At 36.8% G+C, this 18,310-nt stretch overlaps 5 protein-coding genes and 1 non-coding gene across 18 annotated transcripts; 4 read left to right on the forward strand and 2 right to left on the reverse strand.

Moving 5' to 3' along the window:
• Positions 1 to 1,583: 1,583 nt before the first annotated feature.
• Positions 1,584 to 4,540, forward strand: IQD9 (IQ-domain 9). Of its 7 annotated transcripts, none has more exons than XM_088509174.1 (7): positions 1,586 to 1,874; positions 2,211 to 2,317; positions 2,458 to 2,607; positions 2,904 to 3,062; positions 3,246 to 3,473; positions 3,693 to 3,806; positions 3,912 to 4,540. In XM_088509174.1, exons 3-7 carry the CDS (start codon positions 2,533 to 2,535, stop codon positions 4,251 to 4,253), a joined length of 918 nt encoding a protein of 305 aa, XP_088365300.1. In that variant the 5' UTR covers positions 1,586 to 1,874; positions 2,211 to 2,317; positions 2,458 to 2,532; the 3' UTR covers positions 4,254 to 4,540. The 7 variants fall into 7 exon arrangements, with proteins under 7 accessions (XP_088365305.1, XP_088365303.1, XP_088365300.1 ...); XM_088509178.1 differs by lacking the exon at positions 1,586 to 1,874 and adding an exon at positions 1,888 to 2,112 and having other exon boundaries at positions 2,491 to 2,607; XM_088509175.1 differs by lacking the exon at positions 1,586 to 1,874 and adding an exon at positions 1,889 to 2,112.
• TRNAI-UAU (transfer RNA isoleucine (anticodon UAU)) lies at positions 1,650 to 1,723 on the forward strand. The gene has a single exon. It is a non-coding gene; the product is annotated as a tRNA-Ile (tRNA).
• A 113-nt stretch (positions 4,541 to 4,653) lies between the features above and the next one.
• Positions 4,654 to 7,032, forward strand: LOC107631176 (nudix hydrolase 15, mitochondrial). Of its 2 annotated transcripts, XM_016334533.3 has the most exons (5): positions 4,654 to 5,280; positions 5,512 to 5,654; positions 6,265 to 6,384; positions 6,467 to 6,661; positions 6,754 to 7,032. In XM_016334533.3, the coding sequence occupies exons 1-5, from the start codon at positions 4,890 to 4,892 to the stop codon at positions 6,757 to 6,759; spliced, it is 855 nt and encodes a 284-aa protein (XP_016190019.1). In that variant the 5' UTR covers positions 4,654 to 4,889; the 3' UTR covers positions 6,760 to 7,032. The 2 variants fall into 2 exon arrangements, with proteins under 2 accessions (XP_016190019.1, XP_016190018.1); XM_016334532.3 differs by having other exon boundaries at positions 4,666 to 5,280; positions 6,467 to 7,032.
• Positions 7,033 to 8,608: 1,576 nt separating this feature from the next.
• Positions 8,609 to 11,619, reverse strand: LOC107631175 (magnesium-chelatase subunit ChlI, chloroplastic). Of its 3 annotated transcripts, none has more exons than XM_021119517.2 (5): positions 11,334 to 11,619; positions 11,088 to 11,197; positions 10,841 to 10,959; positions 10,215 to 10,324; positions 8,609 to 9,845 (listed from the first exon to the last, which is right to left on the reverse strand). In XM_021119517.2, the coding sequence occupies exons 3-5, from the start codon at positions 10,935 to 10,937 to the stop codon at positions 8,793 to 8,795; spliced, it is 1,260 nt and encodes a 419-aa protein (XP_020975176.1). In that variant the 5' UTR covers positions 10,938 to 10,959; positions 11,088 to 11,197; positions 11,334 to 11,619; the 3' UTR covers positions 8,609 to 8,792. The 3 variants fall into 3 exon arrangements, with proteins under 3 accessions (XP_020975176.1, XP_088363518.1, XP_088363519.1); XM_088507392.1 differs by having other exon boundaries at positions 11,109 to 11,197; positions 11,334 to 11,586; XM_088507393.1 differs by having other exon boundaries at positions 11,075 to 11,197; positions 11,334 to 11,585.
• Positions 11,620 to 12,274: 655 nt separating this feature from the next.
• Positions 12,275 to 15,124, reverse strand: LOC107631174 (dolichol-phosphate mannosyltransferase subunit 1). 4 transcript variants are annotated; one of them, XM_016334530.3, is made up of 9 exons: positions 15,005 to 15,124; positions 14,521 to 14,673; positions 14,166 to 14,265; positions 14,046 to 14,079; positions 13,903 to 13,979; positions 13,680 to 13,705; positions 13,415 to 13,579; positions 13,204 to 13,318; positions 12,275 to 12,608 (listed from the first exon to the last, which is right to left on the reverse strand). In XM_016334530.3, exons 2-9 carry the CDS (start codon positions 14,628 to 14,630, stop codon positions 12,504 to 12,506), a joined length of 732 nt encoding a protein of 243 aa, XP_016190016.1. In that variant the 5' UTR covers positions 14,631 to 14,673; positions 15,005 to 15,124; the 3' UTR covers positions 12,275 to 12,503. The 4 variants fall into 4 exon arrangements, with proteins under 4 accessions (XP_016190016.1, XP_020975177.1, XP_020975178.1 ...); XM_021119518.2 differs by having other exon boundaries at positions 14,814 to 15,079; XM_021119519.2 differs by having other exon boundaries at positions 14,521 to 14,659; positions 15,005 to 15,059.
• A 603-nt stretch (positions 15,125 to 15,727) lies between these two features.
• LOC148572508 (uncharacterized) lies at positions 15,728 to 16,450 on the forward strand. Its single transcript, XM_088507557.1, has one exon. It carries the CDS (start codon positions 15,734 to 15,736, stop codon positions 16,448 to 16,450), a length of 717 nt encoding a protein of 238 aa, XP_088363683.1. The 5' UTR covers positions 15,728 to 15,733.
• Positions 16,451 to 18,310: the final 1,860 nt, after the last annotated feature.

Below are 18,310 nucleotides of genomic sequence, written 5' to 3' on the forward strand. Positions count from 1 at the left end.
TTACCAGAACATCAAATTCACTGGTACCTAATGTGATATGGATCCATTCATTCATCACATCCATAACACAAGTATCAATTAGTACACGTCCAACACTAAAAGAGGATCGGGATTCCGTCACTTTATCGCACCCAATTACCTCTCCCCATTAACCTCCTATCGTCTTGAACGTATCCACTGACCAAACATACAACGGAACTCCAAAACACTCTAGCCAAACTCTTCGAGATTCACTTCTCTCATATTCGTCCCACCTCCAAACACTATGAAAAATCTGAAGTAGGCTATTCATCTTAAATGTGTACGTCTCTTCAGCATTCAACAGGCTATCAAAAGTCAATAAAGCTTTATATGCTCCCATTTCGGATACTTGGATAACTTGTGGGAAGTTCTTCGCCACCGTATCCTTCAAGGAGCCAAAGTCAATAGCCTTCGTCGTTCCACCTATCAGGCTTTTCTGCAACCAGTCCAAGTTTTCTTTTGCCACAACCACTTCTAACTTTTTCGTCCACCCCTTCCCATTTGAATCTTGGGTCTCTTTATCCTTTCTCTCATCTTTAGAGCCACTAGCAGGGGGTAGCGGCGCATTTTGATGTTCTCGAAGCGGCTGGCGAACAATTCCATTTCGTATGTCAACTCCTACCTGTACCCTTCGCGAGTCCTTAGCATCCGACGACGCTCTTCTGTATTTTGCCTCACCAACAAACACGACCTTGCCTCTCAATCTTATATGGTTCATTTTTGTTATAGCCTTCAACGCCCCTCCCTTCGTAGTGTAGCGTATGAACGCAAAGATGTATATTCTATCTCTCTTTTGCTTTCGTGATAGATACATGTCATTTATGTGCCCAGTCCATCAAAAAAGTTGAAACAGTTCTCGCTTCGAAATGTCCTCCGAGAGATTATCTAAAAGATCGAAAACGACTCATTCTCCAGTCGACGATACTCTTCTCGGTTCCAAACTCTAGGATCCTTGATACTTGATAGCATGCTGAATCAGTTACTTAGGAGTTATAGTTACCATAGACTTAGTTAATCCCTTTATTATGTAAATGAGCAACGTAGGATTTGGTTTTACTTTTAATTTAAAGCCTCACATTTTTTTCTCTATCTATTATGAGAAGAGAAGGCTGAAAATACTTATTTGTTGTTCCAACATCACCAATCAATAACTATGTATAGAAGGTGACACTCAACAACCTCAAGGCAAATTTCCAAAACACTTCAAAAATTTTCCATCGAAAACCAATGTTTCTACTTTACGAACGGAAAACCAACAAAGTTGTTAGTTGATGTGTTTTCTGCTCAGTTTCTAAGTCTATGTTTTGGGTGGATTAGGGAGCAACCTAAATGGAGTCTATGGTAATATATTAGTAACCTGATGAAAGTGATCGATGTGTGTGCTTAAATCAGATTATCAAAATTAAATACTATATTGTCTTGACAATCAATTTTATTTTTTGAAAATATTCTTTATATGTTAGTGTATACAGGTTTATAAAAGATACACACACATAATTACATGAAAGTATATATATACTTGTAGGAAAAAAATCAGTAGCATATAAAAAGAGAGATCATTTTGATACCCAAAGGAAGTTTATTTTAAATCATTTGAAATATAGAAAGTAATACCTATATAAACACATGGTCCCGTAGCTCAGTTGGTTAGAGCGTTGGTCTTATGAGCCGAAGGTCGCGAGTTCGTGCCTCGCCGGGACCATTAAACTTTTTAGGGGCTTGCATGCTATCTATTGGACATCATTTATCACCATAGAAAGTAGAAACAGTTAATTGCTCCAATAGATGAATACAAGAAAGCAAAAACAAGATGAGAAGCAACCCCCGTGGGAGGTTCACTGTCAAGTATCAAGGTATTTTGTTATCACAGTTTGTTGTGCATTGCTTGTCGCTGTAACTTTGCATTCACCAAAACTTTCCAACCAACAGTGTCACACTGTCACATAACAACGTTACGTTATTCTCTGCCTCTCAGTTCTGAGACTAAACATGCACACCAATGGCCATCTCTTTTCTCTTGTGGGCCTTATGTTCTGCATAAATGGCTGGTTGATTATTTGATTGAGAGAGAGAGTGTGTGTGTGTGCTTGTGTATGTACTGTTTGTTCTCTCTCCTTTTTGTTTGGTTTAGTTTGTATCTTTTTCTCCTTCTACATCATAATAATGTCAACAAATCAATGGTGGTGTAGGGGTCATGGCATCTCATATTCTACACCCACTCACCTTTTACTTCTGACCCTTCATCTCTATTTCTCTTTTCTCTATTGAGCTTTCCTTGGATACTTCCCATTTCTTGGTAAGTCATTCTCAAGCAGATTCATCTTTGTTGGATCAACATGTATTTGGTTTCATACTTCCATTAAGAAGTTCTTAATATGTATTTTTATCTTTGATCAGCAGTTTTGTTATTGCTTTTTTTCTTGTTCTGTATGGTAGGTAGATCATAGTTTCAACTAAAATTACTACCAGGGTTATGTCAATTTGAAAGAAGTTACTTACTTCACATCAAGCATGGGTTCAGGCCATTGGTTTAAGACAATCATTCGATTAAGAAAATCAAAGCAAAGCAGATCAAAGAAATCAAAGGTACAGCACACTTTCTTTGTGTCAATTTTACCTTCATTAATCATCCTAGTCCAGGATTTCATTGCATGAGAGTCAAAATGATTATGCAAAACTATGTAGTACCACTATGTGGAGAGATTTGAAGTTCATGTATGTCTTCCTACCAACAAGGTCGATACAAATGAAGTTTTAACTTGAGTTTAGCATCAAGTCCTTAATTACAATGATATGAAATCTACTTCATATGAGGGTTGTTCACTTTTAAGTTCTAACAAGAAAGTTTCTATTTCCACATATCTGCTAATAATTTGATATAGGGATCTTTAGCTTCATTGAAGATAAAGAATAATACAGAAAGAGAGTCTAGTGGTTTAGCAAATGGAACTAGTACTGCAAGTGAAAATCTTGTGTCCTCTGGGCTACCACTTGAAACTATTGCTGCAACAAGAATACAGATGGCATTCCGGGCATACAAGGTATGTCAAAAATTCAGAGTAACGATTTGAGATCATTGATTTAGCACCTCCCTGCCAAGCATGCTTCCCATTTCATATTTTGTTGTTCAACTCTGGATAATATGCTTAACATTTATTTACAGATCTTTCTTAAAGCCATCTACTTTTTTTTCGTTTTACCAAGACAACATTCAAATTCTACAGGCTAGAAAATCTTTAGGCCGATTAAAAGGATTGGCAAAGCTAAAGATTCTGACAGAAGGTTACTCTGTTAGAAAACAAGCTACTACAGCCATAAATTATCTTCACTCATGGAGTAAGATACAGACAGATATTAGAGCTCGCCGAATCTGTATGGTGACAGAAGACAGGATCAGGCGGAAGAAACTGGATTCACAGCTAAAGCTTGAAGCAAAGCTCCATGATCTGGAGGTAACCTTCCCATACATTGTGGTATGCTAGCATGTAAAGCTAGAAAGTTTTCATAAAGGAACATTTTCCCTTTTTAAAACTAATGCTTCTTTACAGAACACTTTTTACAATGTGATATTACCTAGTGAAAATCTTGTTAATGTACTAATTTTATTAAAGTCAATAGATAGATGAACTTATTTGAACCCCCCTTTAGATACTCTCTTCTCTGATTCATAGGTGGATTGGTGTGGAGGCCCTGAAACCATGGAGGAAATCGTTGCAAGGCTACATCAGAGAGAAGAAGCAGCAGTTAAGAGGGAAAGAGCCATGGCTTATGCCTTTTCTCATCAGGTAGGTTAACCTTAGAACATGAGTCTCATCTGAAGTGCATGATCTTGTTTATTTCCCCTGACACAACTGAAAGCCAATTATATATATATATATATATGCACACAGTGGAGGGCCAACTGTAGTCAGAGTCAAGGGCTAGGCAGTTATGAACTTGGCAAAGCTAACTGGGGTTGGAGCTGGAAGGAGTGCTGGATTGCGGCTCGCCCGTGGGAAAGCCGCATCCCCAACCTAACCGTGAGTCCCAAGAAAGCTCAAAATAAGTACTCAAGCCAAGGTCAGAAGGATAAGAACACATTGACACCAAATGGACAAGTTTCAGTTAAAGCTCCTTCACCTAATGTAAAAGGCACTCCTCCTTCTTTAGGTAGTGCAAAAGGGTCTACAAAAGCTAGGAGATTATCTTACCCAACCACACAGAAAATGGTGGTGCATGAAGGAAAGCAATGAAATCTCATGTGGCTGGCACTCATAATATGCAGTTTTCTTTTAATTCAAGCCTATTGTGTAACACTTTTTTTTTTTCCTTCCTTGTGTTTTTATGCTACCTTTCAGGGTTCCAAATTGATCAAATATTCACAAAATTAGAGAACCAACAGACTTGTCTTTCTAAAGAGAGTAGACATTCAAACTGTAATATCAAGCTTATGACATGGACTAATTTCCCTTAGCAACTGGGCCCCTGGTTTTCATATTATATGGCAATAATTACTTGGATTTATATGCTTTCCACCAAACATCTATTGACCACCCAACTACCTAAAAGGCTAAAAATTATTATTGTCTTATTTTTTATTTTAATAATTTAGTTCCCATAAATTTTAACTTCCAAATTAATTCATAATTTTTTAGACAAATCATTCTTCGCATTATATTTTTTTTTCCGGAGTGTTTGAGGCTAATCATAATAGGTTGTTCTGCCAATTCTGTTATCGCTGAAGAAGAAATGGTAAACTCAACCACCATAACAATTAACATAATAATGTTCCATATCTTCAAAAATGTATCAACATAAAAGTGGGTCAAAAACCATAATTAATTGATATAGTATGTAATATAGTATAGGCTATAGCAGCTAGCGCACACATGGTTTCCATTCTGAGAGCGTTATTATCAACACCGTTATTATTACCCAGAGCATCTCTCTCCAGATTCATGGATTCTTCTTCTTCTTCTTGTTCTTCCAACTTCCACGAAGGAGGATCCCAGAAGCTTCGGGCTTTGGCGCAGCAGCTCCGATTCTACAAGCCACCGCCTTTTTCGGAGGAGGTTGAGGAACAGAGCAATGAAGAAGAGTGTGGGAGCGGTAAGGTTGTTTCCCAAGTGGGATTTCCTGAATCGGCCACACCAGTGGCTCAGAACCCTGAAAAGTTCAGACCAAAGAGAGCTGCTGTTTTGATCTGCCTCTTTGAAGGGGATGCCGGTGATCTTAGGGTTATACTCACTAAGCGCTCTTCTAAGCTCTCCTCTCACTCCGGTAGGTCCTGTATTTTTTGGGAGTGTTGTTTGTTTGCAGGTCAATTGTTTGAGAAATTGTCTCAAAGAGATTAATTTTGAATTTTTGTTATGGTGATCATATGATATGGTAGCATCATGTGTAGATATGTAATACAATATTGAATTGGATAATTGTGTATCAAAATTAAATCTTCGTGTAAATTCAGCTTAATTAGTTTTGCAATTAAGGTTCTGTGAATTAAGTGTTCAGGTGAAGTGGCTTTGCCCGGTGGGAAAGCAGAGGAAGGGGATAAGGATGATGGGGACACTGCAAAGAGAGAGGCAAAGGAGGAAATTGGGTTGGACCCTGAACTTGTCAATGTTGTTACTGTTCTTGAACCATTCTTGTCTAAGGTGTGTGTTCTATTTTATTTGATACTTGGATAATTTGATAGACAGATCCCTGGCTTGCTTGTGTTTTTAAAGCAAGACTGTGTATTCTCCAGTTGTGTGTGATTAGGATTTTAGCTGTAGGATTCAGACACTTTTAAGAGTGTTGATTTTTGGTTTCCACAGGTCACTGATTGGTGAAACTCAGGGTTCTTGCTTTATTTTGATTATGCAACTAGATGATTTCCAGTAAAATAGTAATTGTTAATTAATGTTAATGTGATTATTGTCTTATATACTAATTGCTTCATAAGATATTGATGTAATGATGTCTGTGTAACTCTAATGAGTGGTCAATGGGTTGATGATGAGATACATCCCCTTTGTTATGATTGAGTTCCAATTCACTCGTTATTTCTGGAAATAGAAATCTATAAATGATATGCTAGAGGGTCCTCATTTCTATGCATATTTCATTTCACTAGTTAGTATAGTCAGTAGCTGTTATTTAATCTGTAACAACTGATGTTAGATGATTGGGACTCCTTTTAGTTAGGCTAAATCTCATCTTCTTCAGATTATAAGTGTTTGATAGGAAATTTACCAGCAGCTCCCTATCATGCTTCTTTTGTAGCACCTCCTCAGAGTGGTTCCAGTCATTGGCATACTTCATGACAAGAAAGCATTCAAACCGGTTCTAAATCCTGCAGAAGTGGACGCAGTATTTGATGCACCTCTGGAAATGTTTCTGAAGGTGCGGTCTAGTTTCTTTCTCTGTGTCTTCTAAATTATTGACATTTCTTTTACAGGTTGTCTGATGATGTTGCTTGAATCAGGATGAAAATCGGAATCAGGAGGAGAGGGAGTGGATGGGAGAGAAGTATTTGATACATTACTTCGACTATGAAACTGAGCATACAAACTACCTCATATGGGGTTTAACTGCTGGTATATTGATTAGGGCTGCGTCAGTTGTGTACAAACGGGAACCAGCTTTCATGGAGCAGAATCCTAAATTCAAAGTTCCAAAGGTTTTAACTAAGGATACTGTAATGCGTTGAGTTCAATATTTACTTTAACTTGTCATTAATATTTGTTCGTCCCACAATAATATTTTACACAGCTATAAATTTCTTGAGTCAAAGGAAGCTGTTTTATATTTACTGAAAGAAAGGAAAAGGGTATGACGAAGTTGAGGGTTTCGAGACCACTTAAAAGGGCGTGGATATCAACGAATCCTAGAAGCATTTCCTGAATATTGTTCTTTTTCCTCAGGTACCATGGTCAGTTTGTTTTGTCATCTCCAGGATTCATGGTAGTCTTACTCATGTGTTGTGTGTCTGATACTCTGATCCAGTGCCTGATTACACCATTGATAAAGAAAGTAACATTTATGGGTCCAGATGTTTGGTTTTTTTTCTGTTGAATTGAATTTATAGGTTATGATATAATTAGGCTTAGTTGTTACTTGTTATGTAAGAAAGAGCCGCATGCCATGTACCATCCTACACTGACTACGTAATGCTGGGTTAAGGTTGGAGGGCTTATAGTAGTTATTTTATGACTTTTGAGTTGAACTTTATATGTTCAACACTAAAAGTTTGTGACGACCCACTGTAAATCGTGGTAAATGCCAGATGAGTACTGCCTGGACGCTTGCTGATAATGCATCGTGCAACAGAACAAGGAAAACTACCGAATAATATAGATAGAGATTATGGTGTGTGGACAATTCATTGAGTTATAAAGGTTAGATGATGATATTTACATTTTAGCAAGAGTACTGCAAAACACTCAACCCCAAACAACAACAAACCCCCACACCCAACCCCCCCCCCCCTTTTTTTTTCTCTTCTGTCCCAAAGAAAAACAAGGAAAATCTAAAAAATAAGGAAGCACACTTCTTTTATTGATATAAAGTCCAAACTCAAACACACAAAAGGCCTAGGTATTAGAATTGAGATAATATTCAGATTGTTCTCTGAAATTTGAAGGTAGGATTAAATTGACTCCTAAAATGTCAATTGACCCAAAATGAATTTTAAAATTTATAGTTGTAATTCATATTAGTCCTTAAGCTCATATTCGTTAAAGGCACTGCTGTTTTGGCACGTTAACTTATTAGACTCAATAAAACAAAACGACATTTTATATTGACGCTCAATCTTTAAAAATTTATGTCATTTTATTTTATTCAGCGTGTCAAGTTAATGTGTCAAATCAACCAAGAGCTTAGTGACTAATATAAATTTGAGGGTCCAATTTAGATTAATTTAAATTTTAAGGTTCAATTTGGGTATTAACACCTCTAATGACTTTATCCTTAAAGTTTTGTTTGTTTTTAGAATAATCAGATATTGGAAATATAAAAAGTTTCACCCTGCTTTTAGAACTAAAATTTATGGAGATAGATACTATCATACTAAAACTTTAATAACTTTTTTTTTTTTAATTTTCTTACTTAACTTTTCAAATTTCAATTTACCCCTCGGTGATTGATGAGAGGCTGATGACTGAGAACCAAAATTATAAGAGAGGAGGGGGAAGGGACAGCGCTGGCGGGTTGAATGCCTTCGTCACCATTGACGCAAAAAGGAAGAGGAAAAGTGAACAAGAGAGAGGAGAATGCTGGTAGGGGAAGAGAGAGAGAGAGAGATGGACCGCGCCAGTGAGCAGGGGAGAAGAGGAAGAAGGCGAGGACGGCCGAGGAGGACGCCGCCATCGCCAATCAGTAAAAACACACACACACACACAGAGAGAGAGAGAGAGAGAGAGAGAGAGAGAGAGAGAGAGAGAGAGAGAGAGTAATCATTGTCGAGAAAGGGGAAAGGGAAAATGGATTAGGGTATATTTTGTATTTTTTTTTTAATTAGGTATTTAAATAATTCTATTTGTTGCAGTCTTTATATTTATATCTTAAACTAAATAGGATACTAAAACATAAGTTAATCATGTACACCTTGAATCAAACACAATCCTAAAACAAAATTTAGTTATGTAATTTTCCTTCTAAACGCAGCTTAAGAGATGTAGAACTTGTAGTACCAGAATTTGTTTATACATGAATGTCCCAGGACAACAGATGAAAATGTAAATAGTAAGGTGATAATAATATCTTTAGTAAATACTATATGGCATATAATGTTATATGTTATTCCACAATCAGCTAAATACCTCGTAAAATTTCTCAATAACAAGTAAACCTGAGTCTATCGATTCCAAGGGATCCTTTCTAAGCCTGTGCCTCAAGCAGTTAGGGATGACAGTAGCAATATCCTCTGCACTTACTTTGTCTCTTCCCTTCAAAGCAGCAAGAGCTTTTGCAGCCCTATTGGTTACTATGTCTCCTCTTAATCCATCCACATTCAAGTCAGCACAAACCTTGGAGATTTTCACCTTGAGATCATGATCAATTTGAACAGATGGGAGGGCACTCCTTGCTGAGGCAATTTGTTGCTGGAGCTTATCTTGCTCAGCTTTGTAGGAATCTCGGAACTCCTTTGGATTCTTGTCGAATCTAGCCCTCTCCTCCACAATCTTCACTCTTAGCTCAGCGTCCCTTACAGTCCCAACTTGAGCATGCATTCCAAACCTGTCCAGCAGTTGAGGCCGGAGCTCACCTTCTTCCGGGTTGCCTGAACCAATGAGTATGAACCGAGCTGGATGTGAGATTGAAATTCCCTCTCTCTCCACTGTGTTCCAACCTGATGCAGCGGAATCCAATAAGACATCCACCAAGTGATCATCCAAAAGGTTAACTTCATCAACATATAGTATTCCCCTGTTGGCTTTGGCCAGTAGGCCAGGCTCAAATGCCTTCACACCCTCAGTTAGTGCTTTCTCAATGTCAATTGTCCCACACACTCTATCTTCCGTAGCACCCAATGGCAAATCAACCATGTTAATTTTGGTGTACACAACCTCGAGTTGCTCTCCTTTCAGCACCCGCTCTCTCACTTCAATGCCCATGAATTCTGGATCTTCAGGATCTGAATTGTATGGGTCACCAGCAACAACCTTGATCTCAGGAAGCAAATCAACCAGTGACCTAACTGTTGTAGATTTCCCGGTTCCCCTATCCCCCATGATCATCACACCACCAATCTTGGGATCAATCACATTTAGGAGAAGGCAAAGCTTCATCTCATCCTGTCCAACTATAGCAGAAAATGGGTACACCGGCCTCTGGCTCTCTTTAGAAGCAATCTTCTGAGCCTGAATATGATAAGATCAGAGAGTTGGGAAGCACATACAGATAAAAAAAATTAAGAACTACAACCAGATTCCTTGTTTGTAATGGACTTTCAAATATATATCAAGTGTAGCCTTTACAGGAACAACAATGGGAAGCTATAAAAAAGACTGAATAAAAATTTAAAAGGGAAAGGATTTACACACTATTTGTATTATACAGATAAGCTTCGTATCAAGTGTTTTATACATATTAAGTTCGATCAATGCTTCCCCTGACTATGAATCCAAAGCTGAAAACCAGTAGTTTTAAGATTTTACAAAGCATTTTACTTTCCATGTATGAACAATGGAAGAAAATCTGTCATAAAAACTGGAATATCCCTTATGTACCTGTTCTACAGAGTTAACTTCAGTGGCAACACTGGCAACTGAGAATTGAGGCCTTCCCTTTATGCCATGAAATCCAATTCGTCCGTAAAACTTGCGCCCAAATACCTGCCCTGCAAAGCCAAAACCCATCCAATATCAATAACAAGTTACACAGTACCTGCAAGTGCAACAAGCACCCACCTTCCATTTCCATGTAGAAACTCCCCAAGCCGATAAAAGTTAAAGAGATTTGGCACAAAAGAACAGATATGAAATGGGTTTTCCTATTAGGCTATAAACACCCAAAATAATGGGAGGACAAAAAAACAGAAAAACTATTGGGGCCAACAATTTTTAATATTTTTTGCCATCATTTGACCAGCATAAATACTAAATTGTATTTAACAAATAAATTCTACTAATTTATGTGTGCAAACCCTGAAAAATGTGAGTGCAAACTATATTGGCTCATGTGTACAAAACTCTAATAAATATAAGTGAAAACATTATACTTCTTGTGTGCAAAACACTGTAAATATGGGTGCAAATTATTGCTGGCCAAGGCAAAAAATGATAAAATTTGCTGGCCATGTAAATTGGGATATGATATAGGTACAAATAGTGAAGTGTCTGTTAATGAATTGTACCTGTGGTTAGAGAGAGAGCGTGGACAGAAGGGGAAGATTGGCATCTGGAACGAGAAGGAAAGAGTGCAATTGAGGAAGTGCCGAGCATGGACGCCATATTCAGTTAGTATGCAGTAGCTCTACATGGTTAAGGTTAACCAAAAAACCAAACCTGATTTCAGTTAACTAGAAATTTGATTTAGGTTAGTAAGTAAAACTGGTTTTAAATGAGAAAACCGGTTATTAACCAATTACATAAGTAACAAACCAATTACGAAATCAGCTATACACTTGAATGAGTGTGTGATGAGCACTGAAATCAGCAAAGACTTGAATCCAAACAGAGGCTGAAGAAGAAGGAATGTGTTGAGCACTTCACTGAACGCGCCAAAACAAAATCAATCTCATTATCACATTCTTATTGTTATTGTAATAATTGTTAAAATCATATTAATCACAATTATTTATTGTCAAAGCATTAAAAAGAAGGGTGAATGGCGGAGTGAAGATGTACCCGAAGGAGAGAGAGGAAGCGGAAGAAATGGCGGAGAAGCACAGGCGACGACAGAGCACCACCGACCACTAACGTAGTAAACACCACGGCGAACGTGAGGGGAAGGAGCTGAAGCAGCAGTGGCGGCGAGCACAGGAGGAGCGGAGGCCGGAGAGTGTCTCTGGTGAAAAGTGCAAACAGGTTTGAGGGTGAGGCTACCTGAGGATAAGAAAGTGGATGATTTCGCATTTGCAATATTCGGGTCACGTCTCCTTTTTCCTTTTTTTTTTTTTCAATTTTTTTTTATAAATTTTCTCATTTGTTATTTTTTTTTAACCAACATGTATTATTTTCTCTTCTGGTCACTCGTTTAAGCAAAAGCAAGCATAAGAAATTTGAATTTCCACTTTATATATAGCAACTCATTGATCAGTAATAAGCTTTTAAATAAAATTTAAATTCGTAATCAATTAATCTTTATATATAGCAACTCATTGATCAGTAATAAGCTTTTAAATAAAATTTAAATTCGTAATAAATTAATCTTTAACCTATAAGACTAAAAGATACCATAAACAAAAAATTAACTAAATAAGCACAACTAACTTAGATTTAACTAGTGATTAGTTCATTCTTCGATTTAAGTAAATATCTAATATTTAAATAAGGAATGCTAAGAGACTAGCAGAATTTGTGATATTTAGCCATCAATTAGCCATCATCAATATTTTCAATAGTGTGAAATGAGATCTAATGATGTAGGATTAATTATTTTTCCTTTGATGGTTAAGTGCTGGCCAAATTTCAACAAAAATACTGACCCCATAGACTTTCTCTAATTTTAATAAAAATAGCATACAGATGGCTTAAATATTACCACATGGTAAATTAATTCTTTTAAGCCCGACGTGGGCTAATTGTGAGTGTGAACATTTCAAGAAAAGCTCAGTGTCATAACCTCCGCAAAAACCGAACAAGATGGTTAAAAACTTAAAATCACAAATTCCACAAAAATTGTATACACATGGAACCATACAAATGCTTCCTACTAAATTAGAGAAACAAATGATAACATTCTACCAAGAAGCTTATGTCATTATTTGAATATTTGTAAATAAATAACCACCACCCCCCACAAAAACAAAACAAAAAAAACATACAAAAAAAATGACACATGGAGGATTTATCTTTTTATGTTGTCACCAAAAGATATGCTAGGCCTTTCAGGTATTCAACAATCTCCGATCCACCAAGTTTTGAACTTCCAAATACTCTATCAACAAATGTGATTGGAACCTGTATGTATGCGAAACTAAAGTCAGCTCCAAAGTGAATTATGAACTCTTAGTCACCCAATCCTCAAGTTGCCATCATGAGAGATGTTTCATACGTAGATTCAAATGTGAAATTTTGTAGCATCATTGTTTTATCTAATCATTAAGTGCTTACTTCGCTGTATTAAACTACCGGTCATGTTTATGCCTAGTGGCAAGCAAATAATATAACTCACAAAAAGAGAAAGATCAATAGAAAAGAATAGAGCCAACCCTGAGAAGAATTCCAATGTCCAGCCAATTCAGTGCTATTAGAAAATGTTTCTATGATTTGTTTGTGTTCAACATCGTTCCAAATCTCATGGATATCTACTGAAGACCAAGGGCTATCTACTTTTGTACGTTAAGGTAAATTTCACAAGGTGACCGTCAAAGGCACAACTACAGTGGCCACTAGCACCAACAGTGCACTAATTGTCTCAAAATAAAGCACACACTTGTATGTTGTATACAAATGATCAACGCTAATACACATCTAAATCAAGAGCTATGAACTAATGAAAGTCAACAAAACAACCAGGTTAACCTATATTATAAACATCATTATGTAAATGTACCTCTTCAATATGGTATCCTTTTCTGGATGCTCTTACTATCATCTCCATTTGAAAGACATATCCCTTACTAACACAGCAACTAATGATGTCTTCAAGAACAGACTTCCTATAAAGTCTACAAAGAACAAGAATAAATTTATTTCAAATCATGGAAACAAGGGAGAAACTTACTCTCAACAATGTATTTATTACAAATTATCAAGATCAATACCTAAATGATCCTGTCAAATCTGAGACACCGGGCCATAAAAATGTTTGAGCAAGAACATTTGCTCCCCTGCTTGTTAGTTTGCGCATAAGATTCCATCCGTGCACACCACCACCTTTAACATAACGAGTACCAGTAACTATATCTGCTCTAGTTTCCATCTGCTTGCTGAAAAACATGAGAGATCAATAGTAACAGCTACTCATATAAAGATGGCATAGGCAGTTCAAAAGAGAGCAAGAAATGAATTATTGAAAGCTTTTCTTACCTAATGAATCTTGGCAAATATTTTGGCTGCAGAAGAACTAAACAGATCAGACAAAGAAACATAAATAAATAAGAAGAGGTTAACACATTTCTCATACTAATAATTGTCTAAACTAAAATGAAGTTCACCTAATTATTCTCTCTTATTTTTCAGTATTTATTTCCAAATTTAATCACTATTAATAACCACAATCTGTCATTTACATGTAAACAGCAAATCTTACATGGTGTGACAGATCAGCATCCATGATGACAACAAAATTTCCAGATGCATGCTTCATGCCATGAATATAAGCAGTTCCTGCACATGAATTGTATCAAAGGCCAATACAATCAAGATCATTTAGCAAAAGTATCAGGTACATACCTAAACCCAGCTTCTTAGGTCTCGGTCTTAAAAGCTGGAACCAAAGAAATAAGCTCGATTATCCTAAATGATAAAAACAAAGGGGGGAAAATCAAAGATAACTAGTTGTTTAACTCGTACAATTCGATCTTCTCCATAAACTTTCTGCAGTTGTATGACTATATCTTGGGTACCATCAGGACTCCCATCATCCACAACGATAACTTCAAAATCAACATCCCTAAATTGGGCAACGAAAAGGAGTGTCCATAAAGATAGATAAACACGGTATCAATATGGTATATAAGATGGTTTTCTGAAATTTTCACATGAAACACAAAAGCATAACAAAATGACTACTCTTTGTCAACCTTTTCCACAAAGGAACAAGCTCAGAATACAAAATTGGTGATGCAAATTATAAATTTATACCCATAGGAATACGGTAAACTGAAGAAGCGGATTGCAAGAGCCATGAAGAGAATGGAAAACTTACTTAAGATGCTTGAAGATGAGGTAAACTATGAGACCAATGTTGAGCCGTTCATTGTACGTAGGAACAATTATACTGTACTTGTTTGCTTGATTCTTATTCAGTCCATCCATTCTCTAACGGAGACCAAAGCCACCCGATGCTGAGTTTGTCAGTCTGATGAGTTATCATAGATTAAAAGGAAAATATACAATAAAACAACAATTCATTAGGGAAAGTAAAACGGTTAAGCAGAAAAATCAGCATTCAAATATTAAAATCTCAAAAGATCAGTAAGGAGACAGAATCATGACAACCAGTGGCTTCTCGAATTCAACCTAGCAACTGGAGGATACGCAAAATCGCTTGTGGATCATCAAGGTGCAAAATTTGTCAGAAGGGGAAAGCTATTTTCTCGGTGACGAAAAAGCCTTGACGTGAATCACTAGATTCCATTGGGCAAATTCTATCGCAAGATTGAAGAAAATTAAGGGAGCGATGAACTAACCTTAGGATCCAAGCAGCGGCAGCTAATTCAGCTACGGGTTCCCTCCCTGGCTCCTATTAATAATATTAATAACTCGAGAAATACTCAGATATCTATATAATTTATTGTTTTTGTTTATTATTTAATTATTTATCTAATTTTTTTAATTTAATAATTTAATAATGTATTTTAATTCATACTCAAAGTTCCTATGGTCTTTTAGTGTTCTCCTTGACAACTCTCCATTTTAATACAAAATAAATATTATTAATTTAAGAGTAAAAAATAGGATAAATCATATGCATAAACTAAAGGCAAGAAAAAATGACGTGTATCATCAAAATAGAAAATCGTTATGTGTATATTTCTAGAGGGTATTTCTATATAAATTGAAGCAGGCAAACTCAATTTAGCATGGTTCTATGTAAATCGAAATAGAGAAATTCGATTTAGTAAAATCATGTAAATCAAAATAACCTCCTTCTATTTATGTATGTAGGGCTACATTTCTATGTAAATCGAATTTACCTCATTTGATTTATGTATGGTTGGAATGTTTCCAAGTAAATCGAAGTAACTTAATTCGATTCACCTCCTTCTAGATCAACGTGAATATATTGAATTAGGGGGGCAGATTTACTAAAGTTTCAGCAATATATATAAATGGATACTGGGTAATTCGATTTAGTAGGGTACAAATGTGTATAAATAGCTATGAAATATGAATTCTCCATCATAGTGAGCCCCACAATGGCTAGTGATGAGAGTTTCTTAGTTTTAGTACGCTATAAAGGGTCGATTAAGAAAAAAACGCATTCCAGAATTAAGTTTATTGATAAGGATCCGCTTAGTATTTTCATGAAACCTTCGACGAGTTTCACCGAGTTTCAGGATACTATAATCCAAAAACTGGGGTTGCAAGACGAGAAACGGGTGGAGAAGTTATTCTACAGAATTTTGATATCTATTTTGCGGGATGATGTGAAGTATGATTTGTTCGTCTTAAGCAGCGATGAAGATTTGGAAGTTCTATTCCATTGTCGTCGGCAATTTCCGGAGGTGAGGACCGTTAAGTTGTTGGCCAAACTTGTGGATGTGGTCTTTAGTTCAGGAGGTTCTAACCGGAATCCTTTGCCTTCAGCCACAGCAGCCGACTCGAGTTCGAGGCCTATTGGTGCCTCTTCATCTCTACCCGTGATTGAGCCTGAGGCAGTTTTGGTGGCCTCCCCATCCTTCGATGCTGATCTAAATCGCACTCGTGGCGGAGAAAGGGTTGACACTGGACCCGTAGTTGATGTTGCGATTGCTATGGCCGGCATTGATGATGTGGTCCCAGAATCCCGACAGGGTGGAGCACCGGATGGCGTGGAAGATATATTTCAGGATGAGGATGATGATGTGGAGCCCGCCACGATTAATTATAAAAATCAAGTACCAAACGGTTTAACATCACTAACAATCCTCTAACACACTACCAACCCTAAATCGATATTCTAACTACTACTTTAAGCTTAGACCTTCTAATAATTCTAATCATCAAATTCTAAGTGACTCAATATTACTAACAACAATTTATTTCTTAAATTAAAAAAATTACTAATCTCGTCATGCACGCTACCAGCAATATGCGCGACTCCATCCAACTGATAGATTCGATTTGGGTCATCTTCCATTTGTACGCTATCAAACTTGAAGAGTAAAGTCACTTTCTTTGGATTTTTTTGGAGTTGGTGGGGTATGGAGGTGTAATGTAGTTCGAATGAAACGAATTCGAACTCTATATATAACTGAAACAATGGTAATGAAAGAGCCTAGCAACGAAAACGACACAAATATCCAACACAAGAATAATATGGAAGCACTCACAACACAATATGGCAGCAACCATAACAAGAAAATATAGCAAGTAAAGCAATAAGAAGAACATACCGAGATCTTAACGTGGAAAACCCCCCTCAGTGTGAGAGGTAAAAATCACGGGTCGTCCAGACCAATAAAATAGCTCCACTATAATCAAATGAGGTACAAGAGAGTCTCAAACAAAGTACAAAAACGTGCATATAACCAGCCAAAACATCAAAGCACCAAAGCTTACAAATGAGAAGCAAGAAGATGAAAAATACCCAAAAAATAGAGCTTCTATTTGAAGCCTATTTCTCCATTTATAGACCTCTAATTAAAATCTTCACCGTCCAGAATGAAGAACAAGATGTGAAAAATCTGCAGTTCAAATTTAACGTCGATCCAACGGTGAAAGAATGAGAAAATGCCATTTAAATTTTACTGCTTTGCATAAAAATAGAAAATCTGTTTTTCCCTCTTCTCTCTCACTTTAGTGGCTATACTCTCTCTCTCAAAAAAACCTAAAAAAAATATGAGTAGGATTGTGGCACATTGGGTGCAAAGAGACACCCTCAAAATGTTGGGTTTGGGCCTCACAAATGAGAGAAAAAACCCAACAAATCTCCCCCTTCTCGACTAGGTGGAAGCCCTCGCCATTCCGGCGATCAAACAACATATTTCAACATTTTCTCTTGACAATGCTTTTGTCATCATATCAACACCATTGTCATCAGTGTGAACTTTCTCAAGTTCCAACAACTTGGAATCTAACACATCCCGTATCCAGTGATACCTAACATCAATATGTTTAGATCTTGCATGAAAAGTAGAATTCTTGGCAAGATGAATACCACTTTGGCTATCACACAACAACACATAACGGTCTTGCTTGAAACCAAGTGCTGCAAGAAATTTCTTCATCCACAACAATTCTTTACATGCTTCAGTTGCTGCAATAAATTCTGCCTCTGTGGTAGAAAGTGCAACATACTTTTGTAGTCTTGACTGCCATGAAATAGCTCCCCTGCAAACTTGACCAAATAACCTGAAGTAGACTTTCAAGAATCAATATCTCCTGCCATGTCTGCATCAGTAAAGCCAACTAGCAAAGGTTTCTCACCACTAAAACTCAAACTGAAGTTAGTTGTACCTTTGAGATATTTCATAATCCATTTAACAGCATTCTAATATTTTTTACCTGGATTAGAGAAAAAATGACTCACAGTACCAACCGCATGAGCAATGTTTGGTCTAGTACACACCATAGCATACATCAAGTTTTCAACAGCTGAGGCATAAGGAATTTCATTCATTGCTTGTTTTTCCTCATCAGTGGTTAGACACTGCTTGGTGCTCAACTTAAAATGAAGAGCAAAAGAACTAGCAACACATTTGGCATCATTCATGCCAAACCTTTGAAGCATCTTCTTTATGTACTTCTCCTGTGACAAATAAAGCTTCTTAGAATCTCTATAATGAGTAATA

The sequence above is a fragment of the Arachis ipaensis genome, chromosome B3, assembly GCF_059453495.1.
Source record: "Arachis ipaensis isolate K30076 ecotype BB chromosome B3, ASM5945349v1, whole genome shotgun sequence".
In the NCBI taxonomy this organism is placed as follows: Eukaryota; Viridiplantae; Streptophyta; class Magnoliopsida; order Fabales; family Fabaceae; genus Arachis; species Arachis ipaensis.